At 38.8% G+C, this 19,971-nt stretch overlaps 1 protein-coding gene across 1 annotated transcript in view; it reads right to left on the minus strand.

Annotated features, from left to right (window-relative positions):
- The window catches only part of AKAP6 (A kinase (PRKA) anchor protein 6), a 509,871-nt gene that overhangs the window by 253,579 nt on the left and 236,321 nt on the right, over window positions 1-19,971 (minus strand). The window contains 1 exon segment of the mRNA XM_005880979.2: window positions 994-1,116. Coding sequence (XP_005881041.1) covers window positions 994-1,116 — 123 coding nt within the window.

Raw genomic sequence — 19,971 nt, forward strand, 5'->3', positions numbered from 1 at the left:
ATCACCGTCTTCTTCTCCCTCTTTCTCATTCTCTCACTAACACAGGGAGCAGTCCTGAAACCCTGCGACCTGTCACACATATAGGACTCTCACACAATGCTTATTCAATCCATATTCTGCGGGTGTAAGAGGGGCAGAAAATCTACCCCACAGTTGGGTACCCAAGGATTTGTGTTCATTGCCTTTGTCAATTTTATGCTATCGGTGAAAGGAATAAAGATGAGATCCTTAAAGCTTGAATTTTCATTTCCTATGACAACGTGCTTTTTCTTCATGCTTTATCACACTCCACTACTTGGTATCCACCCCTTCATAATTGATATCGGCCATTTGAAGCATTCAGTAAAAACCTCATGAGGTTCATCAAATGTCCCCCAGTCTATAATTCTTGCTCCTAACATATTCAGAAGCATATTCATCCAAGTGTTTCCCACTTCCCCTCCATGCTTTTCCCTCTGCACAGGGACGAGTGTAATGACAGTTGTATTAATTATATGCTGAAAACCCACATAGCAGCAAAAATGATGGAGATCATCGTTTTAAATATTTTATTAAAATAACCCAGTGTAGAACAGATAAAGTAGACCCTCTTGATAATGAGAGGTTCATTAATTTTAAAAGAATTCTAGAAAGCTTAGAATGGTCATCAAAATTATCTCTTTCCTTTATATTTTTTTAAGAAGGGGAAAACCTTCAATCGTTGCTTTAGAGAGTGAGGGCCTAATAAAATTTTCTAAGGTATTTTTAAAGTAATTACTTATCTTTCTGGAAAATGTTTTTTTTTAAATAGCTTGAAATATGGAGGATTTAGATTTTATAGGTTTATTTGAAATGCCTATAAATTTTCAGTTGCTGCAGTTTACCCCATTAAAACTTGGTTTCATTAGCATATAATGACTTCTGATAAATAAAACTGATATCTTCCATAAACAAACAAGCAGTGCCTCAAAATCCTTTCATTACTAGCAGCAAAAGCAACACAATCTTGCCTACCAGGTGTGTCTCCAGGTACAGTTTAAGGCCATCCGTCTCTGCTTTAGGGGGTGTCCAATTCTCAGTGGTTTCCATGGCTTCATTTAACCACTGAATGAATTCATCCAGCTTGTCTACAAACCCCTTGTGACAAAAGAGAAAAAAAGAAAGAAAGAAAGGAAAGAACAAGAAAAGCGTTAGTTCGTTATTTTTTAAAGCCAATATTAAATATTCCAAACCTTACTGATGGTAAAATTGATAACACTGTATTCCCATCCTAGTTCCACACTGTAGAACAGATTTTCCAGTATTCCTAGCACTAAAATCTACCAAAATGGAAAGAAGTTGTCCCTTGCTCCCTCTCAGTTTTTTCCTAGGAAAACTTTTCTGAGAAATTTGGATTGGTCTCCAGGATGTCATTGTAAAGATGAGCTAAAATTATCAAAACATTTCTGGTGTCCGACAAGCCCCCCTTACCAAAAAATAAGTCACGTCTGCTAGGAACACTCATGGGCTTTGGGGGTAAAAACATTTCTGTGAAGATGGTATTCTTTACTCAGAAGCCTATAGAGATGAGTTACCTTAACTGAATTAGAAATCTATTTTTAAGTCACATAGGTGTTTTAAGGGGCTTTGGATGAGTTCTAATGACAGCCCAAATGTCTGTGACTGAGTCTGAGTTCTGAGAAACAAGAAGAGTAGAAAAGGAGGGACCAATGAACAAATGTAAACATCTACTCTGGGTGTGTCCCAGACAGCACAAATCACAATAATCTTGCAATTTTTAAAAGAGTGGTTATAAAAATTTATTGACCATTTAAAAGAACACATCTGTAGAAATGGAAATTATTTTGAAAGCCCAGCCATGAACCTAAGGCAAGGAAATGAGGTTGGGTGCCTGCTTCCCATGTCTAAGTAAACAGCACCACCTGGAGGTGTAAAAGAGCAAAGACAGGTTTTGACATTTGTGCTCATGGAAATGGTTTGGGATGCTTACTTCCCTATTAAACTTAACCTGCTTTTCTGTGTTTTTCTGTGGTGTTTTTTTGTGGGGTTTTTTTTTCAGAATTGCCTTTTGATTAATTTTGAATAATACTTTTAATGCTTAACAGGATATTCTGATACTGAAGTAATAGTTGAAGATTCATTTTTTTATCACAGTTCTCAGAAGACACATTTTGTAATTAAGGTTTCTAGATATAGTTTAAGGCTCATAATCCTTTAGTTCAAACAATATATTGGCCTCAAAGTAATTTTTAGAAAAGAGCAAATAGCATTGAGAAGAGTAGTAAAGAGAAAGGTAGACTAATAACACTCAGAAACACATCCCTGTCTGTCAAAAGGGGACACAGCAGAGATGTGGACATGGTGGCCCAGGGAGTCAGATCTGACTGTCCAGCCACTCTCTGGTGTGGTGTGTTGTCAGCCTGTTAAGTCCATCATTCCATGTGATAGTGTACCATGTGTTTTCCCATGATCCTAAATGCTATCCAAAGTTTTCCAAGTGTCACAGGACAATCACACCCATCCTTTTAATAAATCTCTAATTTTCTCATATTGCAGCTTGTTCTAAGTGCTAAGAATCCATGCCAAGTAATTAGTTTTGTCCTTTCTCATATACTTAGTTTGTTAAAAATTAAGTTCTAATTATTGATACTCTCATAATTAAATTCTGATAAAAATTAAGATCGCCTTTGCTGGCCAAATGGACTTATAGCAATATCATCTGCAAGATTTTCCTAAAATCTCTCAAGCAAGCAGCATCTGGTCTCAGTGTGCTTCATACCTCTCGCTGAGTGGACACAGGCCTGGCACTAGCAACAGCCAGCCTTGGTTCACAGCTTAGCCTCTCCTGGCACCTCCAAGTCCAGCACAAGTAGCAGCCATCTACTTTTTGTAGCTCATGCCAGGTGGTTTCGGGGAGAAACAGGTCATGATTTACCTTGTCCTGTACCTCACAGGAGAATCCAGAGCCAGCACACCCAGTGGACAGCTTCAGATTACATCAAATAATCTCCATAAGTGACACACTCAAGGAGTGGACTCAGCAGGCACCAGAGCTACGCTGAAGTAAGACCTGCTCTGTGGGGTGGGACCCTGCACAGCTGATCCTCCACAGTGGTTGGAGGTCTGAGGTTGGTGGTCACAGCTGATCTGCCTGAGGATAAATCCCTATCACTGATGTGCCAACAGCAATCAAGGTTCAACTACAAAAGGAGGGTATACACAGTTCACATGTGGGGTGTGCCTTGAGTGCCCAGCTTGGGTGATCGGGGAGACTATGCTACTAGATGCTACAGAACACCTACTACATTAGGCCACTCTACCAACCCTGTGAGACATAGCACCCTACCCAAAAGAAATGAACATAAGGAGGCTGCCAAAATGAGGAGACAAAGAAACATGTTCCAAATGAAAGAACAGAACAAAACTCCAGACAAAGAATTAAAGAAAATGGAGTTAAGCAATCTACTACATGCAAAGTTCAAGATACTGGTTATAAGGATACTCAATGAACTTAGTGAGAACCTCAACACTATAAAAAAACACTCAGAAGTAAAGGCTACAATAATGGAAATAAAGACTATTTTACAGATGGTGGGGGTAAGTGGGTGGGTGGGAAGAGATCAACCAAAGAACTTGTATGTCTAATGCATAACTCATGGACACAGACAATAGGGTGATGAAGGCCTGGGACAGTGGGTGGGGCGGGCTACAAGAGGTCAATGGGGGAAGAGGAGGGGAATATATGTAATACTTTCAACAATAAATATTTCAAAAATAATAATTTACAGAGAATCAAGAGTAGATGGATGAAACCAAGAATCAAATCAGTGATTTGGAATATAAGGAGGCAAAATATACCCAACCAGAAAGAAAAAAGAATTTTTTAAAAATGAGTATAGTATAGTATAAAGAGCCTCTGGGACAACTTCAAGCATTTGCATCATGTAGGTGTGGAAGGAGAAGATAGAGAGCAAGAAATTGAAAACCTATTTGAAATAATGACAGAAAACTTCCATAACCTGATGAAGAAAATAGACATATAAGTCCAGGAAGTACAGAGAGTCCCAAATAAGGTGAACCCAAAGAGGCTCACACCAAGACACATCATAATAAAAATGACAAAGGTTAAAGACAAAGAGAATCTTAAAAGCACCAAGAGAAAAGCAGTTATGCACCAAATTAAGGTTTGTTGGAGAGATGGGTATGCCTACAAATAAGTTTTCCACATAGAAGTAAGTCCCCACTGATCAGACTGATGGGCTTTGTGATAGAACCTAAATAACCTGTGAATACTCTGTTGTTGGCAACTGCCTGTGTTTTACTGTTGGCTCATTTTGATTTCACTGGCTTCACTTGCAGTCATGGACTTTAAAAAATCTGAATTGCTACTTGCCAAAAGAATATAAACATTTCATATATGTCTAAACAAACATAATCCCGTGACAATTTAATAGGCACTGCAAACCATGGGAAAAAAGCTTTTGAAACTCATGTAGGATTTGAAAAATGAGTCTATAACATGGCTGAAGGAAATTTGGAAAATGTAGAATTTATTAAAATACAACAAATCAATAATCTGTATTTATAGAAGTCCATAAATATGCATTTTCATTATTATTGTCTATTTTTCATCTGATCTGTATTCCCAATTCTTAGCCAAACTTCCTGCTTCATATGGTATCAGATGGGTGCAAAATATATGGGGATGATCATTTAGTAAATTGTATAATGTCTAATCACTGGGATATACATCTGAAACTAATATAATAATGTATGTCAACTGTAATTTAAAAATAAAAATATTTAAAAGTGAAAAAAAGAAATATCATCTATCATCTGCAGAATCTCATCAGAATATCAGAGTCTAGATGGTTGATAATTGTGAGTTGAAATAGTTTTTTATAGTATTAAATAGCATTTACTATTGAATTTAGCCTTGAGTTGTTATATCTGTATATATAAATTGGTTTGGGGGAAAATTAAGTCAGGAAGTAAATTATTTTGGAAACAACTGGTTAAATCCAAAAAAGATAATTGTGAGTTGAAAATAGTTTTTTATAGTATTTATAGTATTAAATAGCCTTTACTATTGAATTTAGCCTTGAGATGTTGTATCTGTATATATAAATTGGTTTTGGGGAAAATTAAGTCAGGCAGTAAATTATTTTGGAAACAACTGGTTAAATCCAAAAAAGACAAATAGTCAAAGATGTTATTTGAAATATAACTATTCATAGCTTCTCTTCCTCAAAAAAAAAATGTGTGCGTACGTGATTACATGGGTACCTCATCAAAAGTTAGTCTTAGCCAAAGAGTATTAAACAATGGGTTTCAGATTTCCTAACAGAACAACAACAAGCAAACAAAATAATGTGTGTGTACGTGATTACATAGGTACCTCATCAAAAGTTAGTCTTAGCCAGAGTATTAAACAATGGGTTTCAGATTTCCTAACAGAATTATGATTAAATAGCTGAAATCTGTGAGATGTAGATTAGGCAAAAGCCATGGGACCCAGGCGAACCTTTCTGCATAGCCTGGCCAGACCACAAATCAAGGCTGTCTGATCGAGAGAAACAGAGGCCCTTTGAAGGCCTCACTCTGCGTTTCCTCTGAATTATATTCCATCCTCACCAGTTCATTTGTTGCACATTTTCTCAACTCTGTTCTTGCCAGTGCTAAAGAGTTTCATCAATCACAATAAAACTGAGAAACCCCTGTTCTTAACTTGCAATGAGAAGCTACACACTCCTCCTCTTAAGGAGATCTTAGCTTTCCACTTCCTCTCCTGCTTATATGTGTGACCACAAGAATATAAGCAGAAATCATGAAAGCAAAGGAAATTGGAGTCCATCTGATTCTGGATACCTTTGCCACTGCTATTTCTCCATCCCTCCCAGACCCTGAATGTGTGTACCATCACTCATGCTCTGTGTAGTGAACAGTGCACTGTCTACTATCTTCATGTCATGAGATGCTCTTCATAGAAAGACCAAGTAAGTGCCACTCCGTACACCAAGCCATGCGATGTGCAGGAGAATTCACACTTGGGCACATACAGAGAATAGATGATGCTCATTTTCAGAAGCTATGCTAGTTTTTGTGGTGTGAATGAAACAAAATGAGGCTGGTGTACGTAACCACATAGGAAAACGGGGAAAAGTACTAAGTTTCATTCTGCAATACAGAGCAAATCCTAGTACAACAAACAGTGGTTACTCATTCATTCTTTTAAGTGCCTACTCTGTCTAAAGCACTGCTGCACAAAACTGGGAATAAAAAAATAAATACCACTGCAGCAAAAAAAAAAAAAATCTCCGCAGAACATAAAGCATATCTAAGTACTGCCCTACTGAATTCAAGTGATTTTAATCATTTTGAGAAAAATTTTTACAATAAATAAAGAGTTGGGACACTCTGGATTTTCTTATGAAATGTATTCTGTCTGTATCAGAATTCTGTCTGTACCCAATTTTGTTTCTATTCTTAGTATTTGACCTATCTGTGTTTGTTTCTCCAATGTTCTGGGTTACCTGGAGAGTCAAAGATGATTACAAAATTAATGTCCTTCATGACACAATCCAATGTTTGCCATCACACTACACAAAAAGCACATTTTATTCACATTCAACTCATTGCTGTGGGCTGAATCGCACACCTTTGAAAGGCCGTATTTTAGCCTTCATTGTTCAAACCCCTGCTGATGCATCCTCTTCCCTCTGGCTCTCCCCTGACATTTCCTACCACCAGCTTGCTTATGTGCCCTTTCTATGCCTCTTCCATTGCCATTGTCTGTCTCTGTGCCAGGCCCTCCAGGGGTACACTGAGGGTGACCCAGTCCACAGGCCCCAATCCTTGCAGGCCACCCCCTTAATTGTTTCCTTCTCATGGGTCCCTTGCCATATTCATATTTGATACATATTCCAAGAGTCTGTACACTCTTGATTGGAGCCAAACCAGGATTCGGCCCCTAAAGACACCCTGGTTATCCAATGTGGGAGAAAATGGAACAGCTTTTAGCCCTGCTACCACCATTTGGCAGTACACTTCCCACTTGCAAATCATTTGCATTTTGAAAGTTCCCTATTGAGGTGCTTTAAAAAGATCTTACTTTTACACTTTTTAAAGCATCAATCTACTTAAAGACCAAGCAGCACAGTCACAGTGCATGCACATGTACACTTGGAGGTTTGCGAAAAATAATTTGCTAGAGCCCTGAGCTGGTTAACATTCATTTGAGGATTAGATTATATTAAATTTACATCTGAGTCTTGGAAATAGCCACACTCTCATGGCAGGTTAAGAATGCCCATTATTTTGTCCTGGCCAGTATGGCTCAGTGGTAGAGTGTCTGCCTGTGTACTGGAAGGTTGCAGTTTAAATTCCCAGCCAGAGGCAGTTACCTGGGTTGCGGGCCCTGTTTGTGGGAGGCAACCAATTGATGTGTCTCTCTGGCATTGATGTTTCTCTCTCTCTTTTCCCCCCTCCCTCTATTCCACTCTTTCTAAAAATCAATGGGAAAAAATATCCTGGGTGAGGATTAATAAAACAAAACAAAACAAGAATACCCATTATTTCACTTATTTTCCTACCTAGTTCTCTCCTACAACAAAGCTCATGTGAATAAATATAGATCGTGGGGAGATTCCTATTCTTAACCTGCCATGAGAGTGTGGCTGTTTCCAAGACTCAGATGTAAATTTAATATAATCTAATCCTCAAATGTATGTTAACCAGCTGAGGGCTGGCAAGGTGGTCATGTGTAGCAGGAATAAAAGAAGAGCTTTCTTGCACCAGATAGAAGACCAGGTAACAACGATATAGTACAAAAGGAGATCTGATCTCTGACTTATAGAGTTGAAAGCCTAGGCATAGTTTTTTATAGAATTACATAATTTTCAGGCCAAACTGAAATTAAATACTATTTCTCTAACAGGGGAATGGGAGCACATACAACAGGAAGTAGACACTGTGTTGCCACCACAAGTCTGTGAAGTGGTACTGATTATGGTCATTTTACAGATGAGGAAACTGAGGGTCAAAGAATGTGAGTGATTTGCCCTAGTGGCAGACTTGGGACTTGAACCGTATCTCACTCCAAAATCTGTTTCTCTCACGGCAGAAACAGTGCTCCTGGAGACACATTATCCCGCCCAGATGAAGGAGAAGCAACATTTCCTCTAGTCCCACAGTTTTGACACTGAGGTTACAATGATCTATGCTCTGAGTTCCTCCTCCTTCACATTCACTATTTTCTGTTAATTCTTCTGAAAGGGGATTTGTGATCAGGCTAGAGATGCTTGACAAGAAACATGTACTTAGGGTAAGGGTAAGAGGAGAGCGATTTCTTTTCATCAAGCAAAATTCACTACAAACTTCTTTTCTAATTTACAGAAAATGTAAACCAAAAATTTAAGGCAGTTACATGCTTGAACGATTCTCAATTACAGATGAGTTTGACTCAGTTTAATCACAGAGATGGCCGTTGGTTCTCAGAAAGTAGTTCACCCAATCACCTGAACTGCTAATTTATTTTGATGTTTGCTGTCTGGATGCGTGTGTGTGTGTGTGTGTGTGTGTGTGTGTGTGTGTGTTCACCCCTCAAAAGGATTCATACTTCTCAGTAGATAGAGCGATGATGTCTGACCTAGTCTAGATCAAGTTAGCTGCCTTCAGACAGGAACCTGCTGAAAAGCATCAAAAAAGTGAACTATTTTCACTATATTTATGAAGAAAATTGTTCAGCCTCTGCTGTTGAATCTTTTAAACCATAAAAAAGTATTTACTCCTTTCTTAGTGTTCCAAGATTAAAGGAGTCTTTGAGTTATCTCATCTGAACAATTCCAGCTGAAATAGTAAGTAATCTTCATACAATATTCACTATGTGCCAGGACCTTTCAGCGTATTTTACAAACAATAGATCATGTGGGTCTCATAAAGACGCTTTGAGGTGAGTGCTATCGTCATCCCCATGTTATAGATTATAAGACTGAGGCCCTGAGAGGTGAGGAGATCTACCCAACAATGCCTTACTACTAGAAGGTGGTGGACTCAATCCTGAATCTAGAGAGCACCACTGGAACCATATGAAATCACAAAAGGCCATTTGATCTAACAATTTGTTTAAGTCCCTGGAAGAAATTAGAAGTTGAAAAAATTTAAATGAGTGATTCTGTGAGGAGCTGGAGAGGGTATATCAAAAGAAAAAGAAATGTTAATTGTGAACCAGTGTGAATAATGTGAAGAGAACCATTGCTACAACCAGACAAAACTGAATTTGATTCCAGGATTCATCACTCTCTTACTAACAGTGTAAGCTAAGTGACGTACTTAATGTCTCTGAACCTCAGTTTCTTCACCTGCAAGAGAGGGACAGTAATATTCATCTTGGGTTCTATGAGCATTTCAAGAGAAAATACACTTTAAGGTCTGGTATAAAGCCAAGGTTTGATAAGTGATTTTAAAAAGCCATTCCCAATCAACAAATTCCAATTTGATCTTTTATTTAATTCACTTAAGCTGTGGTACATTCACAATGGAATACTACTTGGCCATAAAAAGAAAGAACTCTAGCCCAGCCAGTGTTGCTCAGTGGTTGAGCAGTAACATATAAACCAGGAGGTCATGCTTCAATTCCTGGTCGGGGCACATGCCCAGGTTGTGTGCTCAATCCCCAGTAGGAGGTGTGCGGAAGCAGTTGATGAGTGATTCTCTTGGACTTCTAGCAGAAATCAGAAAAAGACAAGTACCATATGATCTCACTTATATGTGGAATCTAATGAACAAAATAAACTAACAAACAAAATAGAAATAGACTTATAGATACAAAGAACAGATTGATATCTGTCAGAGGAGAGGGAGGTTGGGGGACTGGGTGAAAAAAAATGAAGGGATTAAACAAAAAACAAAAAAAAAACCCATAGACACAGATAACAGTATGGTGATTACCAGAGGGAAAGGGAGGTGAGGGGGGTAGAAGAGGGTAAAGGGGAGCTAAATGGTAATGAAAGAAGACTTGACTTGGGGTGGTGAACACACAATACAATATACAGATGATGTATTATAGAATTGTACACTTGAAATCTAGATAATTGTAGTAACCAACATCATCCCAGTAAATTCAATTAAAAATAAACAAAACATTTTGATTATTCACTACTCTTTCAGCACTGTGCTACCATCAGTAAATCAACACACAAGTGCTTGCTAGGGGAAAAGGGAACCCTAGGTACTGCTGGTGGGAGTGCAGGCTGGAACTGCCCCTGTGGAAAACAGTATGGAGTTTCCTCAAAAAATTAAAAATGGAGCTGCACTATGACCCAGTGATCCCACTTCTGGGAATATTTCCTAAGAATTCCAGAAACACCAATTCAAAAGAATATATGCACCCCTGTGTTCATAGCAGCATTATTTACAATAGTCAAGATCTGGAAGCAGCCCAAATGCCCATTGGTAGATGAATGGATAAAGAGACTGTGGTACATTTACACAATGGAATACGCCGTGGCTGTAAAAAAGAAGGAAATCATATCTTTTGTGACAGCATGGATGGACCAGGATAGGACTATGCTAAGTGAAATAAGCCAGAGAAAGACATAAAAATACCATATGATCTCACTTATATGTGAATCTAATGAACAAAATAAACTGACAAACAAAATAGAAACAGAGGCATGGATACATAGAACAGACAGAGAACTGTCAGATACATGGAACAGACAGAGAACTTTCAGAGAACTGGATGAAAGAAGGTGAAGAGATTAGCCAAAGAAGGTATATGCATAACCCATAGATACAGATAGCAGTGTGGTGATGGACAGAGGAAAAGGAGGAGGTAGGGGCTGGGTGGAGGCGGGCAAAGGTGTGTGCATGTATGGGTGAAGGGTTGGGAAGGGGATATCTGTAAAATTAAGAAAAAAATTAATTAATTAAAAGATAAAAAAGAACTCCATTTAGAAGCAAAATTATGTATTCAGGTTATATATATACTAGAGGCTTGATGCACGAAAATTCATGCAAGAGTAGGCCTTCCTTTCCCTGGCTGTTGGCACCGGCTTCCCTCTGGCACCTGGGACCTGGACTTCCCTCCGGCCCCAGTTTTGTCTGGAATGACATCTGAAAAGACGTCTGGTCTAATTATCATTTTACCCTTTTATTGTTATAGATATACCAACATATATTTAATCTCCCATTTTTGCTTAATTCTTAGGCACAGAGTTCCTATACAGAATGATCCATCTGGAGTTTTACACAATAGCTCCCTAAGGCACTCTACATTTCCTGACCACATATCTATGTGCTTCATGTGCCACCAAGACCCAGATGCTAGGGCCTCTACCACCTCACACATTTACTGACATTCCTACAGACAAAATCCAATACAATACAACTAACAGAAGAAAGGATATGGACATGTGTGAGGTAGTAAGAAATTTCTAATAAAGACTGAAGAGAAAATGAAATGTTTTAAAACAGTTTTAATTCTGATTCCACAAGAAAACTCAAAAAAGACTGAAATACTTAGCTCTTTTCTAAAGGTTGAATGGGATGTCTTTAGAATATAAAAATATATAAGGTGACAGGAGAAGATTTGACTTTGGGTGGTGGGCACACTGTGCAATATACAGAACTTGTAACATAGGAACACACACCTGAAACCTATATGTTCATGTTAACCAATGTCACACCAATCAATTTAATAATAAATAAATAAATAAATAAATAATTGTTCCAGAATAAAGGCTGTCAGTTGGAAAGAGAAAGCAAAAAGGGCAGAGGATGGTATTATCTAAAGCTGACCAGGAGGGAAATTCTTTTCTGAACTCAGTGTCATATAGAATGGATAAATTGAGCTGAGTCTCCTCCAACCTTATTGGGGATAACAATCACTTTTAATAAACATTTCCCAACCTGCCCATAACACTGACTCCTTAACACTGAAGGGCAGAGCTGAAATGTTGTTAGAGTCTTGTGTTTAGATTACATCTAAATACTTTCCTGTTTAGTAAGACCTCCTTGTAAATCAAATACCTGAAACAAGAATGCATGTGGTTAGATGGGATTTGTAGAATGCTAAGGTTATTAAAAGGTTATCTGGGATTGCTGAGTTGTTTATCTAAACATTCTAAATTTTTTCTAGGGACCATATAGTTTCTTAGTAATACCAAGTTAATATTTTTAGAAAAAATTGGAATTCCATGTAGAGAGTTTATCATGCTGAATGAGCAATAAAATAGCCAGCTTTCTACCAGAGTACTTCAGGGCAATGAGTCAGTAAAGGGCAAGAACAACACAGCTGCTGTCCTATCATTAGAGCCAAGAAGACAGGAAATAGTATTGAAATACATCTGCTTGGAAAAGAGAAAAGAAGAAGAGTTCCCATGCAGATTAGAAGGCCCTTAGATCCTATCTCGTTCAATGCCCCCCATTTTACAGATAAGGAAACTGAGGCTCAGAAAGACTACTTCACAGATAAAACAAAACCAATAGGCAGCTGAGCCAAAAGATCTCAGGTGTTTTGTCCTCAAGTATAGAGCTCTAAATGTTCACTTTAAAGTACTCTTGGGCATCCTTTGGACAAAATTTCTATAATTCAAAAAGATATAGTTTTTAAGAGCAATATAAAATTAAAGAGTACAATTAGTTTAGTTAATTATATATACTACCTAGGTTGGATAGCATTAGGTTAGCTGAAGTAAAGATTTTTGTTCAAACCCCATGGGTGTACACATATGCACACATGTATATTAGGTCCTTTATTCATAAATTATTTATTGAGAGCTTGCTTCGTATCAGATATTGTATTATGGCCTGGAACTCACATATAAATGACCTAAATTCTTCATTTACAGAGTTCAGAGCATGGTGATATCATCAAACTGTGACATGTTATTATGTTCTCAAAATGTGTGTTAAGATTCCTATAGACTATTAAGAATTATTAAGGGCCCCACAGAACTTTTGTTTCTATGAATTATAACTATGAATACTCATTTTAGCAATTTAAAAAATATTTGTTAAGTTATTTATATATAACAGTAATAATCTATTAAATCTTAACATACCACACACTATTATAAAACTAATTATTTTTTTTAAAATAGTGAAAAACCTGGCATTCTTTTAGCTGCATGCAAATCAACTGTATCCTTCCCTCCCAACAGATCACCCAGCCCGCAACGTGCTGCCTTTCTAACCCACTTTTTAAATGTTTCCACCTTTAGCAGTCAGGGGTTTGAAGGACAATTCTAAACTCATAGGAGACCCTTCCTCTTACTTCCCAGAATACTTTGAAATGACCTTCGCTCTGGTTAAAGAGTGCTGTGGGATTATTATTTATAAGTACACTAGAGGCCTGGTGCACGAAATTCGTACACTCGGGTGTGGGGGGGTGTCCCTCAGCCCGGCCTGCACCCTCTCACAGTCTGGGAGCCCTCAGGGGATGTCCGACTGCAGAGGTGGGAGAGGCTCCCACCACCACTGCTGCACTTGCCAGCCATGAGCCAGCTCAGGGCTTGTGGCTGAGCTGTGCTCCCTCTGTGGGAGCGCACTGACCACCAGGGGGCAGCTCCTGTGTTGAGCATCTGCCCCCTGGTGGTCAGTGTGCATCATAGCGACTGGTCATTCCGCCATTTGGTCCATTTGCATATTAGTCTTTTATTATATAGGATAATTATAAATATAATAATATAAGTAAATACAAATTATAAATAAGTACATATTATTTATAAGGTTGTTGTATGACAATATTATAAACTTGAAGGTTGCTTGTATTTTTTTTTTTGAACAGACATTTATAGCCTAAATTCCCTTATATAAATACTTTCTAAATGTCAAAGAAGTGCCTTAACTAAACTATTGGGCCGATTAGAGAATTATCTCTAAACCAACATTAGAATCATCAGTCAGGGCAGGAGGCCCAGAGTCTCACAGAGAAGAGGATGCAGGAATGTAGGGCAACCACCACAGGGCCCATGAAATGGGAAAGGTGATCTTAACTATTGTGGGTCATGGAGGAGGTTGAGGCTTCATACTGACCAAGGTGGCTGAAGGTGGGAGGAGAAAACAGGGTGATGGTATTTGATTCCAAAATGCCAGAGACATGTATACAGATATAAGGAGCTGCTATGGCCTAACCCCTCTGCTCCCAGGTTAGTAATAATGCCAACAATGATAACTGGAGCTAAAGGTTTGGTACCTTGAACAAACCTTTACTAAATGCTTACCACATGCCAGGTACTATTCTAAGCTCTTTACATGTTTTAACACATTTAATCATCACAACAACTCTATGTGGAAGATACACTTTTAACCCTATTTTGCAGGGGAGGAAACTGGGGCACACAGAGGTTGCGTCACTTGCTCAAGATAACATATGATAATTGGTGAAGGGCACTAGGGCTTAGGCAATATGGCTTGGAAAGCTGCTTGCTCCACCACCATTCAGCTCCATAAAAGCCCCTCAACCCATTAATACATTTGTCTCCAAAAATCTGTTCCTGTCATTTGTACCTTTTCCTTTGTGGTAGAGTTCCATCTACTACTTTTCTGAATATTCCTATTTTTTGGTACCTTGAACACAGCTAGTCTTAGAGTTCTTTCCGGCCGTATTTCCCTTATAGAAAAGTGTGTCTGGAGACAAGAGTGGGCACAATATGACTTTTCATGGGCCCTGTATCCCATTAAGGAGACCAGTTAATACAGTTGACCCTTGAGCAATGTGAGGGTTAGGGGTACTGACCTCCATGCAGTCAAAAATCCACATCCACATCCACAGATTTCCAACCACAGATCAAAAATACTGTTTTCAATCCACAGTTTGTTGAATCTTAAGATACAAAGCCTGGGGTACAGAGGGCTGACTGTATGTTTATAGAAAAAATATCTGGCCATGGCCATGTGCTCAGTGGTTAGAGCATCAGCTGGCACACCAAAGGGTTGCAGGTTTGATTCCCACCTGGGAGGCAACCAGTCAATGTGTCTCTCTCACATCAATGCCTCTCTCTCTCTCTCTCTCTCTCTCTCTCTCTCTCTCTCTCTTTCTCTCTCTTTTCCCCCCTCCTACTCTCCCTCTCTCCCTTCCACCCTCTCTGAAAAGCAATGGAAAAAACTCCTTTGGTGAGGATTAACAACAAATCTGCATGTAAGTGTGCCCATGTATTTCAAACCTGTATTGTTCGGAGGTCAACTGTAGTCTCTTAAACACAATGGCATGCATCAAGCAACAGAACCAGAGATGCAATAAGGACAGGATAAGAAAAAATATGTAAAGAAACTTTATTTTGGAAGGGTACAAATAGTCTTCTCTATGCTATAAAAAATAAGACAAACAAAAATATTTTTATTAATGCAACTTATCAGATTTATTTGTATAAGGTAATGGGCTCAGGTAGCACAAAATAAGAAGAGTACTAGATTGCCAATTGTGACTACACCTTTCTCTCTCTCCTCCTGCTCTCTCTCTCTCTCCTCCTGCTGTCTCTCTCTCTCTCTCACACACACACCTTTCTCAAGTGAGTAGTACTGAATAGTCTATAGACAAATCCAGAAATATCAGAGCGCCACCTACAAGTGACACCTTTCCAGTTTGATTATCTTAAAAGCATTAAAAAACAAAATAACTTCCTTTATTCCTAGATAACTAAGGAAGACAAATGATAGAGCCATTAGCTTCCTAAAAAGTAAGGCTTGAAGCCTCATCTATCTGAAAGATGGAAAGCACTGGGCCTCAGATCACAGGCAGCACCTTTCCTGGTAAAGTTGCTTATTCACCAGGCAGACTCCAGGCCAATGATCGTTCTATGGTAAGATCCACAGCCTCAGACACGGTCTGACATTATGAGTGACCTTGATGCAGTAGCTACTCTCTTGGAATGATTTTTGCCCTGCTATCTGAACAGAGCACAAACAGCAGTGCTGACAGGTAATTTCAAGACATCACGATGGCAAATCTGCCAACAAGAATGCTTCGGATCTGCTTCATTTAGCAGGCCATATTTGCTATAAATCCAGGCTAAACCATATATAATTCTTACTTGGCTACTCATTTGTTTACTGTCACCGTTATCTTTGGTCTCCTGGCATCTTACAAACACCAGCCAGGCTACACATTCCTCTAGGATGCCTGGTTCTCCTCCTGTTACAGAGCTACAATGCAGCATGAATAGTTTCATACCTGCAGGCTCACTGATGTCACAGCCTCACACTCGCCATTAGGATCTTCTAAGAGGAATTCACCCAGAATTCCATAGGACAGAAAGCCAACCACATTGAAGTGATATATTCCAGTGAATATTTTACAGAAAAAAAAATGGTTCTTTTCTTAGCTATGCCACCAAGTCTCTTACAAAATTTCAGAACTGAAAAGTATCTTAGAGGTCATCCAATTCAGTTTCTTCATTAATTTTTCTTTTTAAAAGCATAGGTTTGGGAAGTTAAGTTTCCAAGGTCACAATGCTACCTAGAGGCAGATTTAACGTTCTTATTCTAGTTATTTCTACTATTGTTGACACTAAGACCCTGGATTCATAGAAAAAGTCACCAAAAAACTAGTACTTACATAGTCTTTTGTTCTTTGTAATTTCATGCAACAATCTCTGCATTGGCATGACAAACATAATTAACATTCCATTTAAAGACTGGGAGATTTAAACAGTAACCTTTGAGGGACTTATTCAAGTTTTCACAACTAAAAAACGGGGGATTGTGAACTGAGCCCAAAGTTCCTGTCTTCAAGTCCTGTACTCTTGAATAAATTACTAACTGCCCTATGAATCTTTGTCCTCAATGGTAAAATGGGGATAAAATAAGAGTGTCTGAATCAAAGAGGAATTTTTTTCTTGATAATTAAATGTGATGATGTGTTAAGTAAAGAAACCTCTTAGCATCTTGCTTATTAACATATACTTAAAAGCGAGCAATAAATGTCAAAGTTTTGTTTTGTTAATTGTTATCTTTTCAAAATATCTTACCACTAATGCAAAGTCATTACTTTAGACTTAAGTATAAAGAAGAATTCACTAATGACCTAAAAATTATTTTTTAATTAAATTTGAAAATGCAACACTGAGTTGATTCCTCTTTTGGTTTTCATTACAGAAATATTTGCTGTCATGTGTGGTTAGGCACAATCATCATCCTGATGCAACAAAACATTATATAATTGTATAGCCCTTCCATCCCAATAAAATAAAATAACAAACAACTATTTTCATCTTAATGTTTAAACCTGCCAACTAAAGAATGCAGCTTCCCTTTATATTTCAGAAGCCAAAAGCTGGATGCAGTAACAGGATGCAGCCTCAAGGTGGTGGTAAATCATCATTGAGAAAGTCTCAAGACCCAGCTGAGACTACAGACCAAACTGATGTAGGACAGACATTCCTAGTGTGTTAACCAGGAAGGAATTTGCTTTGGATTCCTGTGGTTCTTCTCCCTCAACCCTGAGCAATGACCTTGTCACACTGTATAAACAAATCTATTAGCAATGTTAATTCACAGGTTTTTTTCCTGGCTTGCAACAAATAAAATATACACAAAAGATTATCCTTTTAAAATAATTGTGTAGCCTTATATATACATTTTTTTAATGTTATGTGGCTTTAAAATTCTCAGCTTGGATGTGGCCACAGCATTTGCATATAAGATAACATTTATTTTTCCCCTGTTCATCATCATATTAAATTCCTTACATTTCCCAGCCCCCAAATCTCAGCTTGAAATCTCAACTCTTTTGACACCCTTCTTCCACTCTGATTTTTAAAAAGCCACAACTTTTCATCAATTTGTCTTTAAAAAGTCTTTCACCTCTGTCTCTTTCTTTGCTCAGTCCGCTTCTAAAACCACAGTTGAGACCCTTTTACCACATGTGCAGGCATTGCAATAACCTTCAAAATTAGCCTCAGAGCATTAGCTCCCAACCTTGACAGCACATCAGAATTGCCTGAGCAGCTTTATAAAATGCCCGCCTGTCTAGAGGCTGACTGAACTGGTCTGCAGTGGAGCCCGAGGTGAGGATTTTTCAAATCCTCCCAGTGATTATAATGTGCAGCCACCATCCAGAACCACTTGGCTGGAGGTGTATCCAGCATAGCATGGCCAGATTAACCTCCTTTCAACGACCAGCTCTCTGGGCCAAGATTTTAAGTAGTTTCTCATGTTCACTAAGATTGCAACTTAGTGACTTGGAGGCCAAATCTACCTTATAGCTGTGTTTTATTTGGCCGGTTTTTCAAAATTATTCAAACCAAACATTAAAGATTTGGGAAATGTCACATAAAACCAAGATTTCCTACTTCTTTTTAAAAACTGCAAGATCTTGCCACACAGGGCCCACATTCTGTGCAGCAGTCACCTGGCGCTGAATAGTGGCTATTAGACATGGCGCTTACTCTCCAGTTGCTCAGCCCCTCCCACTCCCCACTTACACCTGGCTGTACCATATGACATTTATATTACCTGTCGGACCCTCTTAGAATCATTTTAGTTTGTAACTCTTAGTCTAGGGCAGTGGTAGGCAAACTCATTAGTCAACAGAGCCAAATATCAACAGTACAACGATTGAAATTTCTTTTGAGAGCCAAATTTTTTAAACTTAAACTATATAGTTAGGTACATTGTTATTAACTTAATTAGGGTACCCCTAAGGCTTAGGAAGAGCCACATTCAAGGGGCCAAAGAGCCGCATGTGGCTCGCGAGCCACTGTTTGCCAACCACGGCCCTAGACCCACAAAATACCACGTGAGGGCACGCACGTACAGTGCGATTGAAACTTCATGGTCCATGCACAGAATTCGGTATTTTGTGGAAGAGCCAGTATTTTGTGGAAGGGCCACACTCAAGGGGCCAAAGAGCCGCATGTGGCTCGCGAGCCGCGGTTTGCCGAGCTGCAGTTTGCCGACCACTGGTCTAGGGGATAAAGTTCAAACTGGATGATAACATTTCACTCACTCATTTATTCGTGCATTCATTAGATAGGTATTTATTTTGTGTTTGTGTTATGCAAATACTTGAAATTCAAAAGCCATCATATTTTGGCCCTATTCTTTCTTTCTAAGTTTATATGCCCCTTCCCTTCAACAAACTCCATTCTAACTACCAGGTGGTTTAAGAGACATCTCCCTCCCAATGTTCATGCCTAGGGGTTCATTTCCCAAACTCCTTTTACCATGAGGTGATGCCATATGACAAAGCCTGGCCCAATGGGATACAAGCAGAAGTGCTGTGGACAATGTCCAAGCCCTATCTTTAAGGAGAAAGCTGGGTACTCCCTCTTCCCTCTCTGGGTGAGCTGGAACAAAGACGAGTATTGGTGAGCCACACTGTCAGAGCAACAGGCAGAAGGTACCTGGATCCCTAGATGGCCTCCACCTTCCCCAGGCTGTCTGCCTAGCTCTTGTTATGTGTGAGAGAAAAAGTCTTCTATCTTATGGTATTTTGAGGTTTTTTTGTTTATACAGGTTTAGCCTATATGCCAAATGCCCAGCATCTCTTTACTATTTCGCAAATATACCTTGAATATTCTTGCCTTCAACCTTAGCTCATGCTAAAGCTTCTGTTGTTAACATTCTACCTCCTCATCTCTGCTATCTAAATTCTCCTTAAAGGCTCAGTTCAAAGAGTCCCTCCTCTGGGATGCTTGGTCTAGCTACATTTGTTATTCTCTTCCTTCCTCTGTTCTCCCACTGTATGACTTTCCACTGGGCACTTACAGAATATTATTTAGTAAGCACAGAGCCTAGAATTGTGTTGTTATCTCTTTCTTAATCTCTAGATCAGGGGTGGGCAAACTTTTTGACTCGAGGGCCACAATGGGTTCTTAAACTGGACTGGAGGGCCGGAACAAAAGCATGGATGGAGTGTTTGTGTGAACTAATATAAATTCAAAGTAAACATCATTACATAAAAGGGTACGGTCTTTTTTTTTTTTAGTTTTATTCATTTCAAACAGGCCGGATCCGGCCCGCGGGCCATAGTTTGCCCACGGCTGTTCT

This window comes from Myotis brandtii, unplaced genomic scaffold (genome assembly GCF_000412655.1).
Source record: "Myotis brandtii unplaced genomic scaffold, ASM41265v1 scaffold667, whole genome shotgun sequence".
Lineage (NCBI taxonomy): Eukaryota > Metazoa > Chordata > Mammalia > Chiroptera > Vespertilionidae > Myotis > Myotis brandtii.